Raw genomic sequence first — 23,925 nt, forward strand, 5'->3', positions numbered from 1 at the left:
TACAGTGCTGGGGATTGAAACCAGGGCTTCACACATGCAAGGCAAGTGATCTACCACTGAGCTACATTCCCAGTTCCTAGAATTATTTTTAAAACCAAGTGTTCTTGGGGCTTGAGAGATGGTACAGGTAAGGCACTTGCACATGGCTGACCCTGATTTGATTCCCAGCACCATATATGGTCCTCTGAGCACAGAGTCCAGGAGTAAGGCCTAAGAACAGCCAGGTGTGATCCAGAAACCAAAATCAAACAAACAAGTGTTCTTTGTACGTTCAACTGTACATTCAGCTTGCTCATGTTATTATTTGATTCTTGTATATATGTTTTTAGAGATTTGTTTGATAAAAGATGGAGCTATATAAAAATAAGTACCTAAATTAAATGATATAAACCGTGTTAAAGATATACAAAATAAGCTATATATTGACCTTTTTTATTTTCTGAATCTTTAACATACTTTTTTTTTTTTGATATTGGAGCTACACTCAATAGTGCTCAGTGCTTGGTGTCACTCCAAGTGGTACTTGGGGGACCTGTGTGCCTCCCAATTCTTTGAGCAATCTCCCTGTCACCTTTTAACATTTTAAGTGTTACATAATTTAGTTCTTATTGCGTCTGATTTTATGAGTTTTACTATGTTTTGGTTTTTAGAAAAAGAGCATGATGAAATATTGCCACTATGCATTTTAATTTGAAGAACAAGAAAGTTTTTCTGTTTGTTTATTGTTTTGGTTTTTGGGTCACATCTGGCTGTGTTCTGGCCTTACTCCTGACTCTGTGCTCAGGAGGTGCTCAGGGCACCATTTGTGGTTCTGGGATTTAACACTGGTTGGCTGCTTGCAAGGCAAACTTTAAATTCCTGTACTCTCTCTCCAACCATGCTCTCTTCCCCCTTAAATCCATACCATAACCTTTATTCTCTTTAGGAAGAAAAAAAAACACATCAGAAAACTAACCCACTAGAGAATAGGAATTTGAACCACATTTACTGATTTAATTAGAATATCTTAGATTTTGTGGTTTTAGTTAAATATTTATACAGTGGGCTGAGTATTGTGAAAAAAGACAACAACATATGCAGAGTAAAAGTTGTAGTCCATTATTTAGCAGTAAGATTTATGCTGAGAAACTACTAGATCAAACATTCATAATCAAAATTATTCTACCTACATATAATGATATTTTTTATTCCCTAAAGTCACTTGTTCCCTGGTTCAGAGCATTGATTCCAAAATTTGAGGGACTGTATTAGGAATATCCAAAGCAGCTTACATATTATTATTGTTATTATTATTATCACTGTTATTATTATTGGGGGGCTTGATTTAGTTCCTAGCAATGCTTAGGGATGGCTTTCTGCTCAGTGCTTAGGAATCACTCTGGGCAGTGCTCAGGGGACCATGTGGTTCCAGGAATCAAGTCTGGAGTTCCTTGCATGCAGAGCATGTGCTCAGCTCTTTGAGCTATCTACCTGGCCCCTCTAAACAAGCTTGTTAAACTCAGCTTGAAGGTCTTACCCTGAAATTACTGTCTATATTTTGAACAGGTATCATCTTCTAACTTCTCCATGCCTCTGCATGTTATTTGTGGTCTTTCCCTTTCTGCTGCCAACCCTTTCTTCTCCAGCTCCTTACTTCTTTCTACTACTATCCTCAGTCCCCACCCCAAAGACAAAAGACAATTCCTGAGCTCTAAATGGTAAAAGCTCTAGAGTCCCAATGAGGAGTCATCAATCAGCTGGATGATCTCGAGTGAGTGATTTAACATTTCTATGTCTCAGTCTGTTCATCAGATAGGAATTGAATAAGAGTTTGTACTACCTATTTTGCTGTCAAATGCTACAGACTTTAAAGGTTAAAACATCAACTTTGAAAGCCTTAAAGAAGATGAAGAGACTTTTTTTTAATTACACAGTTTTTATTTGGAGATTTTGAAGGGAAGGAGGAAGAGAAAATGGAAGAGAGTGGAGAGTAACATGCTCAAGAGAGAACCCAGGCCTCTCCAAGGGTGGAGAGAGTCCTTATACATATCCCAGCATTAGACATGAAAGCATGAAAGTACGCATCTCGAGAAGAGAGATGCAGAGGACACATGTGTTCAGGCACCGCATGTGCTCAGCCACGTGTGCACAGGCAGCACATGCACCAAGATGAAGAGACTTTGCAAGGATGTTTCATTCTGCAGTCAGAAGATTTTATCAGGCAGGAGGAAGGAAGTATTAAAACTTAGCAGAAAATAATGAAGTAGAACAAAAAAAAGCCCAAAACAAAACAAAAACTGTTTCAAAAGATTAATGAAACTAAAAGCTGGGTCTTTGGAAAAATTAATAAGATTGATAAACCACTAGTAAGATCCCCAAAGAAAGAGATAAATGTTCCTAATGAAAGTAGAAATGAAAAGGGGAATGTCACAACAGATCACAGAAAGGGATTCCTTATGATCCTCTGAATTTTGATCCTTTATGATCCTTTGGATTTTTATATTTTATACTTCGAAAATCTGTAGGCCATTAAACAAGAGAACAGAGAAGAAAATGGATAGATCATTGGACTCCTATAACCTCCCAAGGCTGAACCAAGAACATATGGAACACTTGAAAAGACCTATCACTGGAAGAAATTGAATGATAATCAGAAGTCTCCAAACACTAGAAATTGAGCTTCCATATAACCCAACCATATTACTTCTGGGTATATACTGTAGGACTTCCAAAACACACTGCCAAAAGCCATCTGCACTTCTGTGTTCTTTAGAGCACTATTCACAGTTTCCAGAATCTGGAAACAACAGAGGGTCTAAGAACAGGCGACTGGACAAAGAAACTATAGTACATCTATACAGCGGAATACTGCTCAGCTGTTAGGAAAAAACGAAGTCATGAGATTTGCTTAGAAATGGTTAGACATGGAGATTATCATGCTAAGTAAAATGCTAAGAAGGAGAGGTACAGGCATGACCACTCATTTGTGGAATATAAAAAACATAGTATCAGGCTAATGCCCAAAGCAGTAGAAACGAGGGTCAGGACAACTGGTCCATGGTTGGAAGCTTGACACAAGTTGAGGGTAGAGGGCAGTTAGGTTAGGGAAGGGACCACTCTGACAGTGACAGCTGGAAATGATCACTCTGGACAAGAAGTTGTCCTGAAAGTAGGTAAAGGGATATACATGATAATCTGTCAGTATCTGTATTGCAAACCATAATGGCAAAAAGGAATGAGAATGAGAGAGGGAGGGAGGGAGAGAGAGGGAGAGAGAGAAGGAGGGAGGGAGAGATAGAAAGAGGGGGGAGAGAGGGAAAGAGGAAAAAGGGGAGGGGAGGGGAAGGGGGGCGCCAGCCTGCTGTAGAGGCAGACTGGGGCTGATGGGAAGGAAATGGGGGATGTTGGTGATGGGAAATACACACTGTTGAAGGGATGATGTTGGAACATTGTATATCACTGATACCTAGTCACAAACAACTTTGTAACTGTGTATCTCATGGTAATTAAAATAAACTTTTAAACAACAACAACAGAAGTCCCAGAAATTCAGGCCCAGATAAATTCACTAGGAGTTCTTTTAAATCTTTAAAGAAGAGCTCTTGCCAGCTTTTTTTTCATTTTAATCTCTCTCAGGAAATCAAAGAAATACAAACTCTACTAAACAATTTCTGTGAAACAAATGTTACCCGAATATCAAAAGCAGGAGAATTCTTTTTCTTACAAAAAAAGGAGAATTACTGATAGATATCCCTGATGAACATACATGCCCAAGATCTTCAACAAAATACTAACAAACTAAAGCCAACAATTCGTCAAAAAGATTATATACCATGACCAAAGTGCGATTCATCCTGGGAACGCAAGGATTTTTTTTTTCTTTTTTAACACCAACTTTATTTTTTTGCTTTTTTTTTGGGGGGGGGGTGTCACACCCACTGATGCTCAGTCCTGGCTCTGTACTCAGGAATTACTCCTGGCGGTGCTTGGGGGACCATATGGGATGCCAGGGTTTGAACCCGGGTCAGCCGTGTGCAAGGCAAACACCTTACCTGCTGTGCTATCACTCCAGCCCCCACAAGTATGGTTTAACATACACAAGTCAATCAAGATAGTACACCATATCAATATTAAAAAAAAATCATGAAAAATCAGTAGATGCAGAGAAAGCATTTGACAAGATACAGCACCCTTTCATGATAAAAACTCTCAATTAAATGGGAATTGAAGAAACTTTCCTCACTAAGTTTTTTCAGTTTGTTTGTCAAACAAAATTACTGTTTCTTAAGCATATCATACTGGTGGTGGAATTGGTGTTGGAGTATTAAGTACCTTATACAGCTGCATTATGAACAACTTTGTAAATCATGATATTTAAATACAGTTTTAAACTTAAAAAAAAAAAACTTTCACAAAGATAAAACACAAATGCCTAAAAGGCATGTTGTGCTCCATAGCACTAATCATTAGGGAAATGCAAATCAAAACAAAAATGAGATATTACCTCACACCAGAGAGACTGTCACTCGTCAAGAGGAAAAATAACTAGTGTTGGCATGGATGCGGGTAAAAGGACTTCCACTGCTGGTGGGAATGTCTACTGGTCGAGCCTTTTTGGCACAATATGGACATTCTTCAAAAACAGAGTTTCCACATGACCCGGAAATTCCACTCTTGGGAATACACCGCGGGGGTTCCAAAACACTTTGTAGAAAAGATCTCTGCACTCCTATGTTCATTGTAACACTGTTCATAGTAGTCCCTTGAACCCCACCAGGAGTGATCCTTGACTATAGAGCCAGAAGTAAGATGGGTGTATCACTGTATCACTGTCATCCTGTTGTTCATCGATTGCTTCGAGCAGGTCTCAGTAACGTCTCCTTCGTCCTAGCCCTTGACATTTTAGAAAGTGCCACATTCGAGGATCTTTCAGGGTCAGGAGAATGAGACCCATCATTGTTACTAGTCTGTGGCATATTGAATACGACACGGGGAGTTTGCTAGACTCTGCCGTGGGGCAGGATACTTTTGGTAGCCTGCCAGGTTCTCCAGAGTAAGAATTAGATGATGAGATTTTGCGTGAGGAGCAGGGTTTTATAGTCTCTGGGTGAGTGTAATGCCTACATACTGGAAGATCTGGGTGGAGGAGGACCCCGTCCCAATCCGAGCAGGCTTGGAGATCTACGCCCTGGGTCCCGCATACCTGGGTTCCTCTGCCAGTTCCTTCATGCGTGAGGGTTGTCCGAACGTGTGGAGAGTGGTCTTAAGCATGGCTGTGGCGGGAACTCGAGGTCTTCAGCTGCCGGGGCTCTGCTTGGGGTGGGAAGGGAAACTCAATCCACCCTCCTTCAAGGGGCCCTGGTGAGGACAGCCAGGCGTGGAGGCAGGAGACTGTGCTGTTCTCTTCCGGGAGCAGGGTTTTATAGTCTCTGGGTCTTGGCCGTTGATGGGATTACACGGGCATCGGAGCAGTTGGTGGGTGTAACGCCTACATACCATGGGTGTGCCCCCAGCTAAAGATAGAAATATCAAAGGCTAATTTTATTTTAGGCTTTTTTTTTTGGTGGGGGGGTGAGAGAATATATTATTACTTAGGGTTATTCCTGGCTCTGCACTCAGGAATCAGTCCTGGTGGTGCTTTGAGGACTATATAGAATGACAGGATCGAACCCATGTCAGCTGCTTGCAAGGCAAGTGCCATTCCCATTGTATTATCTCTCCATCTCCTCAAAGGCTAATTTTAATGAGGATTTTTTTTTTTTTGCTGTTTGAGTCACACCCGGCAATGCACAGGGAATACTCTTGGCTCTACACTCAGGTGTTACCCCTGGAGGTGCTCAGGGAACCATATGGGATTCTGGGTATCAAACCCGGGTTAGCTGCGTGCAAGGTGAACGCCCTACCTGCTGTGCTGTTGTTCCAGCCCCTTAATTAGGTTTTTTTTTCCATTGGATCTTTATTTTTTGGGGAGTGGACCACTCCTGGCAATATTGTGGGATCTGGTGGTATGAAGATAAAACCTGGAGCATACTTATGCAAATCAAGCACTCCAGCCTTTTCCTTGACTCTCTTCACTAGATCTTACCTGATGTAAATTGAATTCTAAGACATCTTAAATCTTAGAGTGAAACAATTCACCTTCAGTAATTTATAAAGCTGTTCATATTGTTCTGGATGCCTGTATTTTTTTCCTCAGTACAGGTATATTGGGGCTAGTTGAAGAATAGCTCTTGTAATCCTTATTACTCTTGTTAAGTTTTTTTTGCTTTTTGGGTCACACCTGGCGATGCACAGGAGTTATTCCTGGGTCATGCACTCAGGAATTACTTCTGGTGGTGCTCGGGGGACCATATGGGATGCTGGGAATCGAACCCAGGTTGGCTGCATGTAAGGCAAACGCCCTACCCACTGTACTATCACTCTAGCCCCTCCTTATTACTCTGAAAGCGGCTTAAACTCTCTTCCAGAAGACAAGCGCATTAGTGCCCTCATCCTAAATTGTCATTTTTCAGTTAGAACAATGTAACTTTATTTGAACATTTTTTCTCTATTCCAGTCAGTAGTTAGATAATATGTCAGTGAAGTTTATATGTCAAAGAGTTTTCTATGTCGTAAAGAGTTTCAATAAGTTTTTTTTTTTAAATATTTGGGGGTTTGGGGCACACCCGGCAATGCTCAGAGATACTCCTGGGTCTGTGTTTAGGGATCACTACTGGTGAGCTCGGGGACTATATGGGATGCCAGGGGTTGAACCTGGGTCAGCCATGTGCAAGGCTTGAGCCTAATCCTTGTACTATTTCTCTGGGCTCTGTTTTGTTCTTTTGTTTTTGCAGGACCACAAGTGACAGCAGCCTGGGGGACTATCGCCAGGGTCACTCCTGGTAGTGCTTGGGATCGTGCAATGCTGGCGATTGAGTCCAGGCTTCTTGCATGCGAAGCATGAGCTTATTAGTCTGTTTAACTGCTTCTCTGGCAGAGATAGATGATTTGGTTTTCATTGTGTATTTGTTTTTTCTTTTTATATTCCGGGGTCAACGTAAGTCCAGGCCTTTCTTCCACTCTAGAGGTACTAAACTTGTTTCAGAGTGAATGTGTCATCTTTGTTAGATGTGTTACTTTTTTTTATTTTTTTTTTTCGTTTTTTGGGTCACACCCGGCGATGCACAGGGGTTACTCCTGGCTCTGCACTCAGGAATCACTTCTAGCGGTGCTCAGGGGACCATATGGGATGCTGGGAATTGAGCCCGGGTTGGCCACGTGCAAGGCAAACGCCCTATCCGCTGTGCTATCACTCCAGCCCCAGATGTGTTACAATTTTTTAACTAAAAATCTCAGTCTGATTTGTTGCCTTATTCTTCTATACACTCAAATTACAATTTGGGAACTCTCTTGATTTCTCTTTCTTCCTTACTCTTCCTTGCCAATCATTTACTACGTCAGTGTTTTTTTTTTTTTCTTTTTTTTTTTTTTGTCTTTTGGGTCACACCTGACAGTGTTCAGGAGTTACTCCTGGCTCTGAACTCAGGAATTACTCCGGGCGGTGCATAGGGGGCCATATGATGAACCTGGGTCCCCTGTGTGCAAGGCAGATTCCCTCCCTGCTATACTATTGCTCTGGCCTCATGTCAGTTCTTTTACATCTTAAATCTGTCTTGAAAGCACTAGGGTCATGACTCATTGTAGAGAAGTTGCCATACAAGTTTGGCAAGAGGATTAACATAGTTGAGTATGATTTCTGTATGTATGTATGTATGTATGTGTGTGTATGTATTTGTGATTTTTGTGGTATGTGGCTTTGAATATGTTGAAGGAAGTTCCCAATTCTCATATTATTAAGTATTTTTTTTTATCATAAACGGGTGCTGGATTTTGTTATCCTCTTTCTTTGCATATATTGATTTTATCATGTGATTTTAATTTTTCTTGTATTGATACGGTGTGTTATGTGGATTGACTTGTGTATGTTAAGCCACTCTTGCATTCCCTTGGTCATGGTGTATGATCATTTTGATGTGTTGTTGGATTTGATTTGCTAGTATTTTGTTAGAAATTTTATTTGCATTCTGGAATCTAAGGTAGTGTCTTTTTAGTGAGTCTTAGTCTTAGACAACGTAGTCTTTTACTTTTTGAAATTGATTGGGAAATAAAGCAGCATTTCATGGCACCCCGGAGCACTATAGACAGTAGATTTGCTGGTTGCTGAGCACAGTTAAATATGACTCTTGTGTGACTCCTAAGCGTTACCAGAGAGGACCCAGTGACTAACATAAATATAATTGAGGACTGGGGGCTCCAGGTGGTGTTCAGGAGATCTGCGGTCCCCTACCAATCATTCACAGCTAATCAGTGCAAGGCCTGGAGACCATATAGTTCCGGGGACTGCACCAGGGTCGGTTGTGCCCAAGTCACATGTCTTAACCCCTAAACTATTTCTCTAGCTCCTCAAATATAATTTATTTATTTTTTTCTTTTTTCTTTTTTTTGCGTTTTGGGTCACACCCGGCAATGCACAGGGGTTACTCCTGGCTCTGCACTCAGGAGTTACTCCTGGCAGTGTTCAGGGACAATATGGGATGCTGGGAATCAAACCTGGTCAGCCACGGGAATCGAACTTGGTCAGCCATGTGCAAGGCAAATGCCCTACCCGCTGTGCTATTGCTCCAGCCCCTCAAATATAATTTTTTATAATTAGATTTTCTAAAGTTCCTCTCTTCCCTTACTAAGCTAAATTCAAACGATCGGACTATCATTAAATAAAAAATATTAGCACCATACATTTGGAGGCTTCCAGAGCTGTATCCAGAAATGCTCAGGGGATTAAGTCATGTCAGGGATCAAACAGGCTTGGCTACTTCACGACTATCACGATCACGATCACCCTGTTGTTTGTCGATTGCCTCGAGCAGGCCCCAGTAACATCTCCTTCGTCCTAGCCCTGAGATTTTTTAAAAAGTGCCATATTTAAAAAGTTTTTAAATAGTGCCATATTAAAGGCTCTTTCAGGGTTAGGAGAATGAGACCCATCATTGTTACTGGTATTTGGCATATTGGGTACGCCACAGGGAGTTTGCCAGACTCTGCCGTGTGGGCAGGTTACATTCGGTAGCCTGCCATTTTGTCCAAAGTAAACATATACCACATAACCCCTTAAACTTTGTACTATTTCACCAACCTCCAAATCCAGGATTTAAATTTTTTTGTTTGTTTTTGGGTCACATCCAGTGGTTCTCAGGGTTTACTCCCGGCTCTGCACAAGAATCCCTGGCAATGCTGGGGATTGAATCCTTGTCAGTCATGTGCAAGGTAAATGCCCTGTCCACTGGCCCTAAAATTCAGGATATTTTTTCCTTTTTCACTTTTTCAAAAAATTGCATCATCCCGAATTACAAAGTTACAAAGATTTTTTTTTTTTACCTTTTGTTAAATCTCCTTGTACAATTATTATTTTTAAAAAATTTTTATTAGTGAAACACCATGAGGCACAGTTGTTGACTTACAAATTTTTGTGCTTGGGTTTCAGTTATACAATGATCAAATACCCATCCCTCCACCAGAGCCCATTTTCCACCACCACGGGTTCCAGTATCCCCCCGCCCCATGTTAAGCAAAATGAGTCAGAAAGAGAGGGATAGACATAGAACGATTGCATTCATCTGGGGAACATAAAGTAACAAAATAGGAGACTAACACCCAAGAGTTGCCGAGATTGGTACCAGGAGTTTTGCTCCATGGCTTGGAGGCCAGCCATACAAAGATATTTTTGATTGAGTTACAGGCATATATTGTTCTAGTGCTAATCCCTTCACCAGTGCCTAATACCCTCCAGCAGTGTCTTCATTTCCCTCCCATCCCCAGCCTGCCTCTGTGGCATACACTTGGCCCTGCCCTGTTGTTCTAGTGTTCCCTTCCTCAACTTACGCCTCTCACTCCTGCCCCAGTGCCAGTCTTCCTACTGAAGATTAGTTCTCTTGCTCTTCAATTCTTTTGCATTGGGAAATTCAGAAATTTTAAATCATTAAAATTCGAGGATTTTAAGGAAATTTTGCTCAGGCATAGAATATATGAAACAGACAATGATAAAAACAAATAAAAACCTGAGAGAGTTGAAACATATGAGGTAGAAAATCATCTCAGTGTTTGCCTTCTGACGATTAATGATGTATTGGAAGACTTTGTTTCTCTTCTTCATTTAAACTCAGATTCAGGGAGTTGTGTTTACTAATAATCTTTTTTTTTATATCATGTAATCTGCTTATTCTTTACAATATGTTTGTGTGTGGGGGGGTGTATGTGTGTATGTGTGTGTATGTGTGTTTGGCAGCTTTTGTGCTGGAAATGTGTGTTTTTTTTTTTAAAGGAACAAGCTGTAATGCAAGAACATCGTGTTTACACATTCTTGATCACAATAATTAATCAGATTCAGAGTTACACTGTCAAACTATATAGAGATGTGCAAACATGGACCATGTGGCAGACAGCTTTCACGACCCATTTTTAGAAATCACTTAAAAATATTATTCCACTGGGGATAGGATGTGCCCTGCATTACAGAACAGGACACAGTTATTTTAACATCCGATGAAATAGAATACTTATCAAAGATAACTTCACCCCTGATCATACCAAGCTCCATCGTTTTAATAGAGGTGACACTCCAGGAGAAAGGACTGAACATGGTCAATGTTCGGGCCCAGTGAGATTTGAGCTCTGTGATTCTTTGCAAATGGGTATTTTTGAAATGGGTATTTTTTAAGAGATTCCTGAAGTATATATAAGCTCTGTCCTCCCGTTGGTCATCGATTTGCTTGTGCCGACCTGGGTTCGATTCCTCTGCCCCTCTTGGAGAGCTCGACAAGCTACTGAGAGTATCTCACCTGCATGGCAAAGCCTGGTATATATAAGATAACAGTTATTTTGAATTATTTGCCAAGTTACTATTGAAGGTACAATATGATGGAGTAATAAAAATAAACATGATAGGTCCAGGTTCTTTGACTGGAATATATTTACTTTTCTGAGGTCTAAATTCTTTTTTTTTTTTTTTTAAATTTTTGGGTCACATCCGGCAATGAACAGGGGTTACTCCTGGCTTTGCAGTCATAAATTACTCCTGGCGGTGCTTGGGGGACCATATGGGATGCTGGGAATCGAACCCGGGTGGGCCTCGTGCAAGGCAAATACCCTACCTGCTGTATTATCGCTGCAGCCTCTGAAGTCTAAATTCCTCATGTTTAAAATAGTTAAGAAGTCTGTTGATATAGCTCAGTGGCACAGCAAATGCTTCAAACATATGAAACCCTGAAACCAATTCCTGGCAATTCCAACCCACACAAAAGTAAATAGATGACTAATACTTTGAATTTCTCCTAAGTTCTGAAATCATCTATGCTGTGTAGAAAGAATATAGTGTTTCTGTGGGTCAAAAATTAAGAATATATCTAAGTGCTATAGGGAGTGTAATAAAGTAAATAAAGTCCACAGTTTTCATAAATAAAGTATTCTGACATTTAAAAATATCATTTTTGTCGATGTTACATCTGGTGTTTGTGCGGACCTGGGCCACTTCTGGTAGAACTTCACCCGAGAGGCCAGCTGTGCTCAGGGATCCCTAGGCTTCCTTTATTTGCTAATGATGTGCAGTGCCAGTGATGGGCATGCCAGGCATGTGCTCTGCCATTGAACTGTCTCCTGGGCCCAACTCTGACCCTTTTAAAGAGTTATTTGTGGTCTCTCATGAAGGGCCAGTAACATGTTGCTAGTGACATACTGGAAAAAGTTAAGGGGTACATAGTGACCAATCTAATAACGATTCTGTGCTGGAAATTGAACCTGGGCCTCTCACATACAAAGCATGTGTTCCAGCTTGTTGCACTATAATTTTTTTAACAGTTTAATTGATTGAGATATTTATGATGTTATTATATAAAGCATATATGTGTGTATATATATATGCATATATATATAAATATAAAATCAGCACACATGCTTTTCTACTCATGGAATTTGTCATTACCTAAATGCTTTCTACATGATGTTTTTCATATTGGATTTAGAATTTTCATTTGGTAATTGGAAGTATGTAATTATTAGTGACTTTTAGGTTGAATGAAAATAATAGTTTTCTTGAATTATTTTGTGTAGGAGCCTTTTTAAAAAATAATTACTGAAAATGAAAAGCCAAAAAATAATAAGCATGTTTAAGTAGTCCTATAGCATCCATTCATACAGTTAAAATTGTATAATGGGAGGCTGATCTATACTCATTTATAAGATATAAATCTAGAAACAAAAAAAAGCATATTCAAAAATTTGAGGGCTTATTGGTTGATTTCTGGGGTGGTTAGAGTTTTAATAGCTTGTGCTAAGATATAAATGTTTGGACATTTGACATCCTAGAACATATTTTTCTTTTGCAATTTCAGTAGATTACAATATTTGTTATTTTGTGTGACAGGATACCCAGAGTTATATTGACGAATGTCCTGGGAACAGAGTTAGGAAGAAAATACATCAAGACCTCATATGTAACTGAGAACAGTTTGGGTGATACAGACAACTTGAAATCACATCAGCTTTCTTCACCATCTGATGACAGCCTAGAATCTCGTCAAGAAGTAAATCCTCACAAGAACTCATTTTTATCTGAAAGGTATGTTTAGCAATAATGTTACTTAACAAAATTATACTTATTTTCATGAGATTTCCTCTGTTATCCTCCCCTGCCCTTGCCCCATGTATATGTTATTGCTACATGTAGCTAGTATAACCTTTCTTTGTTGGAGGTTGGAATGATTGTGGGAATTATCCGTAGTACGTGGCCAATTATTAATATTCAAAAGGTACTGGCTATGTTCTTTGTGTTTTATGAAAAAGAATTCAGATGATTCGATTCCTCTGTTCCTCTCGGAGATCCCGGCAAGCTACCGAGGGTATCCTGCCTGCATGGCAGAGCCTGGCAAGCTCCCTGTGGCATATTCGATATGCCCAAAATATTAACAACAAGTTTCACAATGGAGATGTTAAATCGATGAGCAAAGGGATGACAGTGCTACAGTGCTAATTGATTCATATTAGTTTAATTATCTATTTCAGTATTTTAGTTTTTTTTTTATTATCTCCCAAACAGCGATCAGGAAACTCTAGGCCAGACCTGATGATAGTTGGCTTAGTGGGTGTGTAAGTTTGCTACAAGGGTCTTGGCAGTGTGGTAGCTCACCAGTGCCACCTTCATGTTTGGGAGCCATCAGGGTCACAACACCTAGGGGTACTTGAGGACCTTGTAATGTGGGAATAAAACTCAGCATTCTTACATGCAGGTCTCTTATGAGCTCTTTCTGACTGTATTTCACTTTATTAGTCTGTTATAAATTAAAACAGTGCAACTGAAAGCTGTGTATTCCTCCTCCTCCTCTGTCTTTTCCATCCATATGATCATCTGATTATTCAGACATCCCAGATATGAGGGAGATCAATCTGTATCCGTACCTTTCCTTCTGACTAACTTCATTCAGCATGATACTCTCCCAATCCATCCATGTAGCAGCAAATTGCTGTATTTGCCTTTTCATATCGCTGAGTAGTATTCCATTGTATATATGTATCATAGTTTCTTTATACAGTCATCTGTTCATGGACTCTCAGGTTGTTTCCAGATTTGGGCTGTTGTAAATAGTGTTGCAATGGTCAAAGTAGCAGAAATATCGTTTCTAAGTGGAGTATCTAGGCTCTTGGAGTAGATACCAAGAAGTGGACTTGCTGGTTCATATGGAAGCTCAATTCCTAATTTTTTGAGACTTGTCCATATTTTCCAAAAAGGTTGAACTAGTTGACATTCCCACCAGTATTGAATGAGCCATTTTACCATACATCCATATCAAACAGTGGTTGTTTTTGATCTTTGTGATATTTCATTGATGTGAGATGATAGTCTTTGTTTTGATACGTATTCCCTTTATGATAGGATGCAGAGCATTTTTTTTCATATACTTTTTGAACATTGTGTATCCTCTTTGAGGAACTTTCTCTTCATTTCTTTACCCATTTTTTTGATGGAGGTTGTTTGAGTTTTTCTTGTGAAGTTCTACAAGTGCTTTATATATCTTGGATGAGTGGTGGCAAAATTTTCTCCCAGCCTTTGTGGTATTTTTTATATTCTGGTCGTTGTTTCTTTTGTGATGAAGAAGCTTCTTAGCTTGATATAGTCTGTTTGGTTTATATTTGCTTCAGTTTGCTTGGCCAGTGGCCTTGAATCACTGAAGGTACCTCTTGATTCAATGTCATGAAGTGTTCTACCTATGTAATAAATAGGTTCTCAGTACAGTTCAGTTCATAGATTCAGGACTGATGTGGAGGTCTTTAACTTATTTTTATTTTATATTTATTGTTCCTGAGTGCAGAGCCAGGAGTCAGACCTGTGTGAGCGCTGGGGGGGGGGGGGGGGGGGGGGCGAAGGATTGACATCAGCCTGAGATCATGGGTACGTCAAAAAGATTTGCACACAGAGCTCAGATGCTCCAGGAGTCACAGTTCCTTGACAGTGCAAGTCCCAGTTGCATCTCCTTTTTCCTGTGTTTGCTGTAACTCGTCCTGTCCCTCCATGCCTGGTCCAGGGTATGACACCCTGAGTGCTGTCTCCTGCTGTCTGCTTTCCCCAGGGCTCCCTAGACAGTGCTCCTAGTCTGAAACTGCATCAGGACCCTTTCCCCTGTGTTCCTTTGCTGGGACTTCCTGCTCTGTACCTTCTTGGCCTTTTTAGGACTGTACCCCGGGGTTGCGGGGGGCTGGAGTGATAGCACAGCGGGTAGGGTGTTTGCCTTGTGTGCAGCCAGCCCGTGCTCGATTCCTCTGTCCCTCTCGGAGAGCTCAGCAAGCTATGGATAGTATCCTGCCCGCAAGGCAGAGCCTGGCAAGCTCCCCGTGGCGTATTTGATATGCCAAACACAGTCACAACAAGTCTCACAATGGAGACATGACAGGTGCCCCCTCAAGCAAATTGATGAACAACGGAAGGACAATGCTACAGTGCTACACTTATTGTTGTTATTATTTCTGTATGTAACTGGCCAGTTTTCCTAACTCCATTTGTTGGAGAGGCTTCCTTTGATCCACTTCATGCTTTTTGCTCCTTTGTCAATGATTAAACAGTCTGTATACCTGAAGATTTGTTGTGGGACTCTCAATTTCATCCCATTGAAGAGAGTCTGTCCTTATTTCAGTACCACAATATTTTGATTACTATAGCACGGCGGTAGGGCATTTGCCTTGCGCACAGCCACCCCGGCCCAGCCGGGTTCGATTCCTCCACCCCTCTTGGAGAGCCTGGCAAGCTACCAAGAGTATTCAGTATGCCAAACACAGTAACAACAAGAAGTCTCACAATGGAGATGTTACTGGGCCCACTCAAGCCAATTGATGAACAACGGGAGGACAGACAGTGTTGCTTTATAGTATAATTTAAAATTGGAAAAAGAGAAGCCTCTCAACTTTCCATTGAGTATTGTTTTGGTTATTCTGGGGATTTTATTACTCCTTATGAGTTTCAATAGTGTTTGGTCTTTAAAAAAGTGTCCTTTAATAGCAGATACACGGGACAGGGAGATTGCTCCATAGCTGGAAGCTTGCCTCATGAGCAGAGGGGAGAAGGCAGCTGGAATAGAGAAGGGATCACTAAGAAAAAGATGACTGGAGGAATCGGTCGGGGTGGGAGATGTGTGCTGAAAGTAGATAAAGGACTAAACATGATAACCTCTCAGTGTCTGTATTGCAAACCATAATGCCCCAAAGTAGAGAGAGAGTATGGGGAATATTGTCTGCCATGGAGGCAGGGGGAGGGTGGAAAAGGGGGGACATACCAGGGATATAGGTGGTGGGGAATGTACGTTGGTGGAGGAAGGGTGTTTGATCATTGTGTGATTGTAACCCAAACATGAAAGCTTGTAACTATCTTATGGTGATTCAATAAATTAAAAAAAAAAAGTCCTTTTTTTGGATGGGGGGATTACACCCAACCGTGCTCAGGACTTATTCCTGGCGCTGCGCTTAGAGATCACTCTTGACAGGGCTCTGGGGACCATGTGGGATTCCGGGGTTCTAACCTGGCTTGACTGTGAGCAAGGCAAGTGTCATACCCACTGCACTATTGCTCCAGCCCCTTTCATGAGTATTTCTGTAGGCATTGCATTGAGTCTATAGTGCTTTGGGAAGATTGTCTTTTTGACATTAGTAATTCTTCCAATCCATGAAAAGGGTAAGTGTTTTTCACTTCCTGGTGTTCTTTTAATTTTAGTAGTGATTTAGTAATCTTTTACCTCTTTTGGTTAACTAATGCCCAGGTGCTTGATTTTCTGAGGCACAGTTGTGAATAGGATTGTTTTATAAATTTCTCTTCTTCTAATACAGGATGATCTCACTTAATCTGTGGTATATGGAACACTGGATGAGGAAATGTATATAGTAAAGGGGGGGATGCCTAGATCATCCTTGATCTTAGTGTTTAGAGAAGACAGAGAAGGAAGTCCCATATTGCTATTGTATTATTATTTTTTTTATTTATGTTGACATGCTTTCTCTTTCCAAAACTTGTTTTCACACAGGTTTATATTTAAGCAGTACCTTATATTTTAAATTATTTCCATTATATGTAAAAATTTTCATCCTCCGAAGTTTATTTTTGTGCTTTTGGCATGTGAACCTTGCTTGAAACATATCAATTAACTTTGGCTTATGATGATACATAGGTATGATTATTATGTACTTGTATTTGTGGTATTTTTATCTTAGATATCTTTGATGTACGTGATACATGTATTATTCTTTTGCTCATCTTACATGTGCAGAATCTTGCAGTGTAGGTATCTGTCCCCACTTCACTCAAGGGGATATGTGGAGAATTTACAGGGATCACAAGTTAATTTTCAATTCTCAGTTCAGTTTTCTTTTTGTTGTTCAGTGTTTTCAGACTTTACCTGGCATTGTGGCAGTTTATCTGTAACTTTGGGGTTTTTATGTTGAATGTTGGATGACTTTTAAATTTCTTTTGGTTCAGGAAGATTGAGTGTAATGTTATTTTGTTTTATAGGAATTCACAACCAAATATGACAAATAATAATTTTACAAAGCAGGCTCTAAACACTGAAAAAAAGCAAAGAGATAATGATGGAATTTCTCCTGTAATCACTGATGTTCAGCCTAAAGGTTTGTGAAACTTAGAAAACTAATATAATTTAAATTTTGCCTTTCGTATTTGTAATAATCTAAAAGTTATAATTTTCTTTACATAAAGGAAGATTATTTAGCATATAAAGAAAATTTCTTAATTTACTATTGCACATAGTAGTATACTTATTGATTTACTTACTAAAATTAAAAGTTAAATTTGAATATTTCTTTTCTTTCTTGGGAGGGAGAAGGCTGAAATGTAACTATAAAGTTAAATAGTTTAGCTCTTCTAAGTATTGATTTCAAGGGTCTGTCTGATAATAGATATTATGGCTAATTCAATTACTATTATTAGCTTCCATTTATCCTCCTACTATGAAATACATTCTTTATTCATTAGAATTTCTCTCAACTCTAGGAGGATGCCAAAACAAGCCAGTATTAGCAAATTTAAAGGTAAATACACTCAAGACTTCTGAAAATTCTTTGTAGGTCTCCTTGCATGTAGGGTTAATGAATTAACTTCTTTTCCCCAGTTTTTGTCTCTTTTAAAAATATTTAAAAAAATTTCCATCAAAATAATTATTATATTAGTAATATGTGAAACTAACATCTTCAAACTCTCTTGGATTATTGATAGCTTCAAACTAGTTGAGATATTTTGTTTTCTGAGCACTTTTTATAATTTATTCATTTGAGAAAACTGATCTTTAAGGACACTAAGCAGAAACTAGTATTTTATTTAGAATGCAATTTTTGCACATTCTTTGTTAATCTTTTTTGTTTTTTTTTTGGTTTCACAGAAGAGGAAAAGTTAAAAGAGAATCAGACTGTTAACTCTTATGTATACAAGAAATCAGTTGCAGTTGTTATGCTGAAAGTATTCAGAGAAAGCATTTCACTGTAGACATACATAGCCTTTCAGTTATTCACTAAGTCACTGTCACTGTCACTGTCCTCCCGTTGTTCATTGATTTGCTCGAGCGGGCCCAGTAACATTGTGAGATTTGTTACTGTGTCTGGCATATCGGATACGTCACAGGTAGCTTGCCAGGCTTTGCTGTGCAGGCGAGATACTCTCGGTAGTTTGCCGGGCTCTCCGAGAGGGGAAGAGGAATCGAACTCAGGTCGGCCGTGTCGGCCACATTCAAGGCAAACGCCCTACCCGCTGTGCTATTGCTCCAGCCCGTCACTAAGTATTGTCAACATATAATGAAAGACATTTATTTTTGTATGAGCTATACTTTCTCTAGAAACAATTCTTTTGGTTACTGATTTAAAATCTAAGTATTAGTACCAGTGGGCTCATTTCATTTACTGTTAAGACTTTGATTTGTTTTGGGGACTTAACCAAATAGCTCATGGGTTTTTCTGGCTCTGTGCTTTTGGGGTGGTCACACCTCCCCGCTTCTGGTGTTGCTAGGTGTGTGATTTGGCCTTCCTACATGCATAGCCTGTGTTCAGACCTCTGAGCTATTTTCTGACCCAAAGACACTATTAAAAGTCCTCATTTTTCACTACATCCTTGGGTAAAGCAGGACTAGTTGAACAAAATGCTTTTTGATAAGTACTCATCAGTATTACCTGTCACAGTGTACGTTTAAACTTGCAACGAGGGGGAAATTGCTTGATGAAAAGAAATACTCTTGTCTAGCAGTATTCCTGAAAACTCTTTGTTGATTGAAAAAAAATTCCCCCCCCCCCCTTATTTTATGGCCGCATCTGGTACTACTCATGGGCCACCCTGGCTCTGTGCTTATGAAGTCAGTGCGCCCCCACCGGTGACTTATGTAGGCTGAAAGGAGAGAGACAATCACTTTTTTTTTTTTTTTTGAGACAGTCACTTTCTTCCCATCTGCCTCAACCTCCCTGGTACTTAGCTGGGAAGACTAGGACTGATAAAGTCTGTTATGAGGCTCTGTGCGGCACAGACCTCAAGTTCTACCAGCCCCACCAGGTGACTGTGAAGCCACACCTGTTGTCCGTATAGACTTGCTGGCACAGGTTTGATCCTTAGCACTCGGTCTCTTGGAGAGCCGCGGACTCAGGCTGGAGCCAGGTTTTTCACATCTGCCCCACATGAGGCTTTTTAGCTTGGTAGGAGTCTGTTGCGAATGTGGTTGCCAAGGGGGTAGAGTTGAGATGGTTTTCTTTGAACTCCTTTTCTTGACCTTTGTTCCCACTGGATCTTCTCTTGAAGAGTGCGCCCAGCCTTCTCTGGTCTGAGCTAGCTCCAGGTAAAGGTCTATGAGATCTTGGTTGCTGTAGTCAGAGGTGGGTCCTGACAGCCTTAGGGCTAGGTGATTTTACTACTTCCCAAGAATTCCATCACCATGGGGGAATGGGAGTGGGGGGCCTTCTCTGATCTACCTGCCTACATCATTTAGGGAACTGGAAGTGGTGCCTGTGATCAAACTGGAGTCGACCACATGCAACACAGGCGCCTTGATTAAATTTTTTTAAGAACACGAGCTGTTGAAATTTAATTGGAGCTCATTAGGGCTTTATCTTATAAATAGATGATTGTATTTCTAACTCCAGTTGTCTAACATAAGATCAAAAATGAACAAAAATTCTGAGTGAAACTCCAGATGTAACATTCTCTTGTATTTGCATCCAGACTTTGTTATTATGAAAAGAATTCATTTGAAATATTCAGTATTTTTTGTTTATGGGAATTTGTTACCTCTTTAATTGTATATGTAGTAATATAATGTCTGTATAATTGTATTTTTCTCAAGCTCCTTTTCTCTCATCTATCTTTTTGTGGTAGCATTTATGTTTAGCTCGATACATTTATATATAGATTATTTCTGCTTTTAGAGTTTACAGATTCACAGAATGAAATTTAACATGCTATTCAAAATAGTGAGTTGATATATGGGAAGATATTTATTTTTCTGGGGGAGGAACCAAAGATTATTTTCTTTGGAAGTTAGATTATTGACTCTCTTGGAGTTTTTGCCATCAGTATTTTCCTAGTGCTTGCAATGACAAGTGCATATTATGAATGTCAACCATTAAGTGTCAGTGAAGATAGGTTGTAGCACTGTAGCACTGTCCTCCTGTTGTTTATCAGTTTGCTCGAGCGGTCACCAGTAATGTCTCACAACAAATTGTGAGACTTGTTACTGTTTTTGGCATATTGAATACATCATGGGTAGCTTGCCAGGCTTTGCCGTGCGGGCAAAATACTCTCAGTAGCTTGCTGGACTCTCTGAGAGGGGCTGAGTAATTGAACCCGGGTCGGCTGCGTGCAAGGCAGACGAAACTGAGGATAGATTATGAACAAAAATAATTTGAAGAGTAGTTGTCTCATGTGGAAGAGCTTTGGATAACTGGAGAGGTCAGTCTTCCTGTTACATGAATGATGAACTACAAATTCATAAGGAAACTGCTATGTGTCTCATTTATAAACTTTTGAATTGGGTTGATTTAGAATATGGATTCAAAAATTAAAATAGGACCTGTGGGGCATATAAGGGTTAGGACACATACCTGACATTTGACCAGCCTTGGTTTAATGTGATCCCCTGAGCATGAATAAGTGCATTCCTGGAAGCCTCTGAGTTCTATTAGGTGTGGCCTTGGAGGCCCCAAGCACCACTGGTGTGTCCCAGGTAAGCCCCACAGGGCCGAGAACCACCGCATCCTTGGACCTTTGCATTGACCCTCCACCTGGTTTGATTAGACTTTTTAGTAGGGACGTTGGGCTTCCTAAACACCACTTGGGAGACCAAAAGAAAAAAAAAAGGCAAAATTATTTCGTGTATAATTCTCAATAAGGCAGAGAACCCTCTAAAAGGCATTTTACTTATATACCATATTAATAACTGAAATACTAAGTATTTTTAGTAATATTTGATCTGAGTTTCCACACGGCAGAGTCTGGCAAACTCCCCGTGGCGTACCCAATATGCCAAATACCAGTAACAATGATGGGTCTCATTCTCCTAAAGAGCCTTGAATATAATCTCAGGACTAGGATGAAGGAGACGTTACTGGGGCCTGCTCGAGGCAATCGATGAATAACAGGATGATTTGTGATTTGTGATCTGAGTTTAAAATTAATGTTTTGTTCACTTAAAAGACACATCTTGGGGGCCTGAGCGAATAACACAGCAGGTAGAGTACTTGCCTTGCATGTGACCGACCCAAGTTTGATTTCCAGCATACCATATGGTTTCCTGAGCACCTCCAGGAGTAATTCCTGAGTGAAGATCCAGGAGTAAGCCCTGAGCATTGCCGGGTGTGGCTCCAAAAACAAACCAAACCAAACCAAACCAAACCAAAAAAACATCCTTCACTGTAGGGCAGTAAACATAAAATGACAGTCTTGATTCTTAAAAAGAAACAAACTGAAGATAACTGATAGGCTTGTAAATGATTGCATATCACAGTTAACTACTGAGGAAAAGTAATTTGACCTTTTTTTTTTTTTAAAGAAATGATTATTACCTAATGTATTTACTCTCTTTTCACTTTAAAATGCATCTGTATATACAAAGGTTGACACTTACCGTGGGGATTGGTGTTGAAATATTATATGACCTATAACTCAACTAATAATTTTGTAAATCACAATTCTTGAATTAAAAAATTGGAGGAAAAGCATTTGTGTCTGTGTAAAACTTAAATTTAATAAAGACAGCCAGTTTCTGGTTGTCACAGTCAATTATCAAAATATTTTAAAACAAAAGATTTTCAAATGTTATTTATATCTTTTGTATTGTAATCAAATGCAGTTATAGCAAAAGGAAAAATATGCTATATTTGATTGTTTTGCTTTGTTTGTTAAGTGCTCCTAGAACAGGGATTTAAGTGCTTGCCTTGCGTGTGACTGTTTCTGATTTAATCCCTGGTACCACATGTGCTCCTCAGAGCACTGTCAAGAATGGTATCTGAGCAGAGTCAGGTGTTGCCCCCAACCACCACTGTGTGTGGCCCCAACATCTCCCTCCAGTAATTCCATTTTAATGTATTTTCATTATCTCTTCCCCTCATCCCTACTCTACTTTAGGGACTCACACTGACATTGCTCATGGGGTACTTACTCCTAGCTCAGATTTCAGGAGTTGGTGGTACTTGTTGGACCTGTATTGCTGGGGATTGAACCTGGCCTATTGAAAGTAAAACATGCTTTCTCCAGTCCGTTGAGCTATCTCTTTGACCCATCTCATAACACAAATTTACTTTGTGTTAGTAGTTTAAATTCAGGTGTCTCTATATTTACCAGTATCACTGTCTATCACTGTCTTCCCGTTGTTCATCAATTTGCTCGATTGGGCACCAGTAATGTCTCCATTGTGAGACTTGTTGTTACTGTTTTTGGCATATTGAATATGTCACGGGTAGCTTTCCAGGTTTTGTCATGCAGGCGGAATATTCTCAGTAGCTTGCTGGGCTCTCCGAGAGGGGCTGAGGAATTGAACCTGGGCTGGCTGCGTGCAAGGCAAATACCCTACCCGCTGTGCTATCACTCCAACCCATTTACCAGTATAAGAATTAATCAGTGGGTCAGTTTTTTTTATTTCATTTTTTTTATTGAAGCACTGTGAGATAGTTACAAACCTTTCATGTTTGAGTTTCAGTCATACAGTGATCGAACGAACACCTATCCCTCCACCAGTGCACATTCTCCACCACCAGTGTCCCCAGCATTCCGCCTCCTACATCCCAACCCTCCCCCGCCTCTGTGGCAGATAATTTCCCCCATACTTTCTCTCTACTTTCGGACATTATGTTTGGCAATGTAGATACTGAGAGGCTATCACGTTTGGTCCTTTATTTTCAGCACACATCTCTCATCCCGATCGATCCCTCCAGCCATCATTGACTTAGTGATCCCTTCTCTATCCCAGCTGCCTTCTCCCCCATCTCATGAAGCAGGGTTCCAACTATGGAGCAGTATTCTTGGCTCTTGTGTCTACTGTCCTTGAGTATCAGTCTGATGTTATGTTATTTTATATTCCACACAGGAGTGCAGTCATTCTATGTCTGTGTCCCTCTCTTTCTTTTTTCTTTTTTTGTCCCTCTCTTTTTCATTTCACTTAGCATGATACTTTCCATGACTATCCACTTATAAGCAAATTTCGTGACTTAGTCCTTCCTAACAGCTAACAGTATTCCATTGTGTAGATGTACCAAAGTTTCTTTAACCAGTCATTTGTTCTCAGGCACTCAGATTGTTTCCAGATTCTGGCTGTTGTGAACAGTGCTGCAATGAACATGCAGGTGCAGATGTCATATCTACTGTGCTGTTTTTGGGTGCAGTTTTAAATGAGTTCAAAGTACTATACAAAGTCCATTTTGGCAATATTTCTTTGAAGTTTTGCAAATGGGTTCTTTCTGTATTTTTGTCTATATTTATGTCTCTTGTTTTTAAAGACCTTAATAGTGAAAGTAGAGGGTGTGATCAATCTGAAGAAGGGAGCAGAAACAAGAAAGACACATGTTCTGACTCAAAAATGGAACCTACTCTGATTTCCAGGAAGAGAAAGAAGAAGCATAGAAGTAATTTACCTGATTTTCACGATTCTGCTGCATCTTTAAACAGACCACCAGAGCAGACAGTAAGTAGAGGTATTTACAGTATGAAATAATTTGGGCTATGATAAAAGTGAATTGATCAAATAATATTCTTTTAATTTTCTTTCAATTCCACAGCCTTTTCTTTGTCCATTTTTCTATACTCTGATATATAAACAATTTAAAGGAAAACCTTATTGAAGTAATATAGTTATTGGAAAAATTTTAAATATTGTTAACAAGTAAAAATGTTAAAGTTTT

General features: G+C 39.8%; 1 protein-coding gene across 3 annotated transcripts in view; it reads left to right on the forward strand.

Annotated features, from left to right (window-relative positions):
• Positions 1-23,925, forward strand: part of SENP7 (SUMO specific peptidase 7) — a 117,595-nt gene that overhangs the window by 37,056 nt on the left and 56,614 nt on the right. For all 3 annotated transcript variants that reach the window (XM_056109230.1, XM_056109232.1, XM_056109231.1), the window contains exons 6-8: positions 12,434-12,628; positions 17,057-17,172; positions 23,524-23,708. In XM_056109230.1, coding sequence (XP_055965205.1) covers positions 12,434-12,628; positions 17,057-17,172; positions 23,524-23,708 — 496 coding nt within the window. The remainder of the gene's footprint in view (positions 1-12,433; positions 12,629-17,056; positions 17,173-23,523; positions 23,709-23,925) is intronic.

This window comes from Sorex fumeus, unplaced genomic scaffold (genome assembly GCF_029834395.1).
Source record: "Sorex fumeus unplaced genomic scaffold, SorFum_2.1 ptg000265l, whole genome shotgun sequence".
Taxonomy (NCBI): Eukaryota; Metazoa; Chordata; class Mammalia; order Eulipotyphla; family Soricidae; genus Sorex; species Sorex fumeus.